The sequence below is a fragment of the Sapajus apella genome, unplaced genomic scaffold (genome assembly GCF_009761245.1).
Source record: "Sapajus apella isolate SASKATOON/1434 unplaced genomic scaffold, GSC_monkey_1.0 scaffold6281, whole genome shotgun sequence".
Taxonomy (NCBI): Eukaryota; Metazoa; Chordata; class Mammalia; order Primates; family Cebidae; genus Sapajus; species Sapajus apella.
In genome coordinates, this window is record NW_022443205.1 from 1 (window position 1) to 3907 (window position 3907).

Sequence of the window (3907 nt, forward strand, 5' to 3'; positions counted from 1 at the left end):
AAAAAAAACCAGAAAGAAACAAAAACGGTCTGTGCACAGTGGCTCCCACCTGTAACCCAGCACTTCGGGAGGCCAAAGAGGGCAGATCACTTGAATTCTGGAGTTCAAGACCAGACTGAGCACATGGCAAAACCCCATCTCTACCAAAAATTCGCCAGGTGTGGTGGTGTGCACCTGTGGTCCCAGCTATTCGAGAGGCTGAGTTTGGGAGGATCGCTTCAGCCCAGGAGGTTGAGGCCGCAGCAAGCCGTGACCACGCCATTGCATTCCCGCCTGGGTAACAGAGCGAGGCCTTATCTTAAAAAATAAAAAAAAAAAAAGAAGAAGAAGAAGAAAGGGAGGAGGAGGAGGAGGAGGAGAGGAGGAGGAGGAGAGAGGGGCACAACGGCTCAGGGCTGTCCCAGCACTTGGAAAGGCCGAGGTCTTGACTCACCCTCCGGCCTCAGCCCAGGCTGGCGGGATCGCCCTGAGGCGGAGGCTGCCAGGACCCCGCGGCCAGGCCGCCCCTGCTCCGGGACCTCCCGCCGGTCTGCGGGCGTCGGTGTGGGGCCGGCTGGGTGCGCGGGCTTTCCTGCATGCACACGTGTGCCGGGGCCGAGCAAGGGGAGAACGCGGTTCTGGAATGGCGTGTGTGCAGATGTGCGCCATGCACGGACCTGCAGGCACGGGTTTGCATGCGTGGCGGCGGCCTGTGTGTCAGCCTGCTGGATGCACGTGCGTCTCAGCGCCGCCGGGAGGGGCTTGGGGACACCCGGAAACCCGCCAGGTCGGGTGCCGCTGCAGTCTCAAAGCCAAGTCGGCCGTGGGCCCCAGGCACCAGAGTCATGCTCAGGGCGGGTAGGAGAGGGGATAGAGACTCATCCGTTCACCTTCCCCTGCAGTGGAGACTTTGGGCTGCCCCAGGTTGGGTTGTAGCGTCTGGAAAGCCCCGAGCCTCAGGTAGGGAAGGTGGGAGGTGGAAGAACCCTCCCGATCCAGCCCTCCCGGAGCATCCAGATGCCGGCCACAATTGGGCAGAATCGGGATCTTCCTGGTCTTTCCCATCGGCCATCCCGAGGTCCCTGGAAGGTGAAAGCGGGAACGGAGACACAAAGCTGTTCCTTTCCCACTGCCTGAGGCAGGGGTGGTGCTGCGGTGGTGGGCTCTCCTCCGAGACCCTGGCCTGGGTGCTGAGTGAGGTTGGAGCTTGGCAGGGAGGATCAGCAGAGCTGCTTCTCCAGGATGACCTGAGCCTGCTCCCTGAGCACGTGCCCTGTCTCAGAGCCTGGTTGCCTCAGTACGGGTCAGGGAAGGAGGCACCTACATTTTGGCAACTGTTTTGAATGGAGGAGCAGCCTCCCTTGAGGGAGTGTATCCTGGGCTCTCCACCTCCTACTGGCAGGAGATAAAATCACTCCCACACTCCTAAGAGTTCTCTGTGGGCTCCATGGAGCCCCCACCCCTCCCACAAAGACTCCCGAGGGTCCCAGGTGGCCTCCTGTCTGCTGGCTGGGTCCCAGGTGGGGGCTTCAAGAAGTCTCCAGGGCAAAGAGTATTGCATGGGCTGAGGCCCAGGAGAGAGGGACTCGTGGGATTGGGGGTGGGGACCCAGCAGGCCCCAAGGAGCATGTGGGGGAGGGGAGACCAAAGTCAGCATTTAACCCAGAGTGTCCCAAGGGTGGTGGTGGGAGGCTCCACACCCCAAAACCCTACAATTCCTTCTCACAGCATTGCTGTGGAGTGAGAAGGGGGCTTGCACCCCTGGATAGCAGGTTTCTCTCGTAGGACACTGCTGTTGGTACTGTCACCTGTGTCCTAATGGCCCCCCATGTCTTCTGTAGGCTGGCCTGAGGTGTGGGGTTCTGTCCAGGAGCTGAACCAGCTTGGTGAGTCTGCCTTGGTGGGAGTGGGCACTGGTTCCCACACTAGCCTTGCCTTTCCTAGCCCCAGAATGTGCTGGTCTAGCTCAGCCTGTGGCTGTCATTCACTCCAGGCAGAAGCAAGGACAGGGCTGGTTCTTTCTTGCTGGTCACTGAAACCTGTGACACTGCCCTAATTGTAGCAAGACTGAGCTGGCTGATCCTTTGTAAGCCACTGAGTTTCCAGGAGCAGGATGCTGGCTGGCAGAGGTAGAGGCAGTCAGCGTGGCCCCGGCAGACAGGCTTCAGATGACCCCTCATGGGTCACTGGGCCTCTGTTGCCCCAGGACAGTCCCCATCCTTCCTTGGTCTTGCCTTAGAGCTTTGTCTTTCTTCAGCACAGTTTTCCCATCAATACAATGGGAGTAGTGGCCAACTAGCACTCTGTGGCCCCTGGGCCTCCCTCCCTGGACTTTCTTTTCTCCTTCCTTCCTTCCTTCCTTCCCTTGTTTTTTTTTGTTTTTTGTTTTTTGTTTTTTTTTTTGAGATGGAGGCTGACTCTGTCGCCAGGCTGGAAGTGCAGTAGCACAGTCTTGGCTCACTGCAACCCCTGCCTCCTGAGTTCAAGCAATTCTGCCACAGTCTCCTGCATAGCTGAGATTACAGGCTTGAAAAATTGGAGCAGATGCCTTATTGGGATGCAAAGGAAATCCAGGCTCAGGCGTTCCGTTACCGAGTGAGGGTCGGGCATCACTCAGGGCTGGGCTGCCCAGCTGAGTCCTCTGCCCATACAGTTGGGCTGTCTGGGGCCCAGAAAAGGTCAGGTCCGTTTCTTCTGGGCTGCCTGGTGGGCAGTGGAGTCTGGGCTCCACACAGTCCCTGCCTGCTCTGAGTGGAGCTTGCAAGAGTCGGGGGCCTGGGAAGGAAGTGACTGGGACCAGGCTTCCTGCCTCTGGCTGAATCGTGTTGCCCCTGTTCTCATTCCCTCTCCCCATCCTTGGGGGCCGCCTTTCTGTGTGTTCCCCTAGACCGTGATTCCAGCCTGCCTTTCTTCCAGGTTCCTACACTCCCCAGCGTGGCTTTTAGGGCAGTCCCTGCCTGGGCGCAGGCTGGGGCTTGGGTTCTGGCTCTGGGGCTGGCATAAAGATGATGGCTGTCCTATGTATGGCAGGGCCCTGTGTTCCCATGCCTCAGTTTTCCCATCTGGACAATGGGTATTGGGCCAGGCCAATGCTTCCTGACCTGCTGAGCCCCTTTCCTCCCATCCTTGTACACAAACAGCCCCTCCTGAGCAGTGCCCGCATCAGACAGAGCTCTGGGGTCACCTGTGGAGAAGCCCATCTTTTTGGCTTGGACGGTCTGGCCAGTAGGCACGTGTGGGGAAGAGGTGTGATGCCAGCCTGACGTGGGGCAGAGCAGAAGCACTGTTTGGGGGGCTCTGGAGGCCAGGGGGTGGGACCTGAGGGCACAGGGTCTGCAGCCTGTGTGTTCGTTTTGCAGGTGACTTTGACACTGAGGCTGGAGCTGTGTCCTCCTCAGAGCCCGCCATGGCCAGATATGAGCCAGAGAGACTTGCCCTGGCTCAGAAGTCACCGGCCCCCAAGGTCAGGAAGCCAGGGAGGAAGCCACCAAGCCCTGGCCCGGAGAAAGCAGCGGCAGCCGCTGCGGAAGAGTCCCGTGATGCCTCCGCTACCCCTGCTGCCAGTGCCAGCCCGCCTGGCCCCACGCTGAAGGCCCGCTTCTGCAGTCTGCTGGAGACCACCTGGCTCAGTGGGCTGGCCCTGCCCACCTGGGGCCACAAGACCTCAAGACCAGACCGGCCCCCGCCCCGCCCACAGCTGCTGGACCGCCGGAGCCCTCACCTGTAGCGCTGGTTGCCGGTGCCGCGTGTACGGTGGTCACTCTCCAGCCTTCCTTCTGCCTGCCCAGCTGCCCGGGCCAGGAGTGGATGCTGGGGCCATGGCTGCTCTCCTGGAGGGGGTCCAGCTCTGACCCTGGGGCCCACCCAGGGTGGGCTGAGAGCCTCTGAGCTTTTCATGTGAGGGTGTTTATTGGATAGGACTCCTTCC

General features: G+C 60.2%; 1 protein-coding gene across 1 annotated transcript; it reads left to right on the plus strand.

Moving 5' to 3' along the window:
• Nucleotides 1–2509: 2509 nt before the first annotated feature.
• Nucleotides 2510–3706, plus strand: LOC116548016 (uncharacterized protein C15orf39-like). Its single transcript, XM_032273715.1, has 2 exons — nucleotides 2510–3225; nucleotides 3339–3706. Exons 1-2 carry the CDS (start codon nucleotides 2985–2987, stop codon nucleotides 3704–3706), a joined length of 609 nt encoding a protein of 202 aa, XP_032129606.1. The 5' UTR covers nucleotides 2510–2984.
• Nucleotides 3707–3907: the final 201 nt, after the last annotated feature.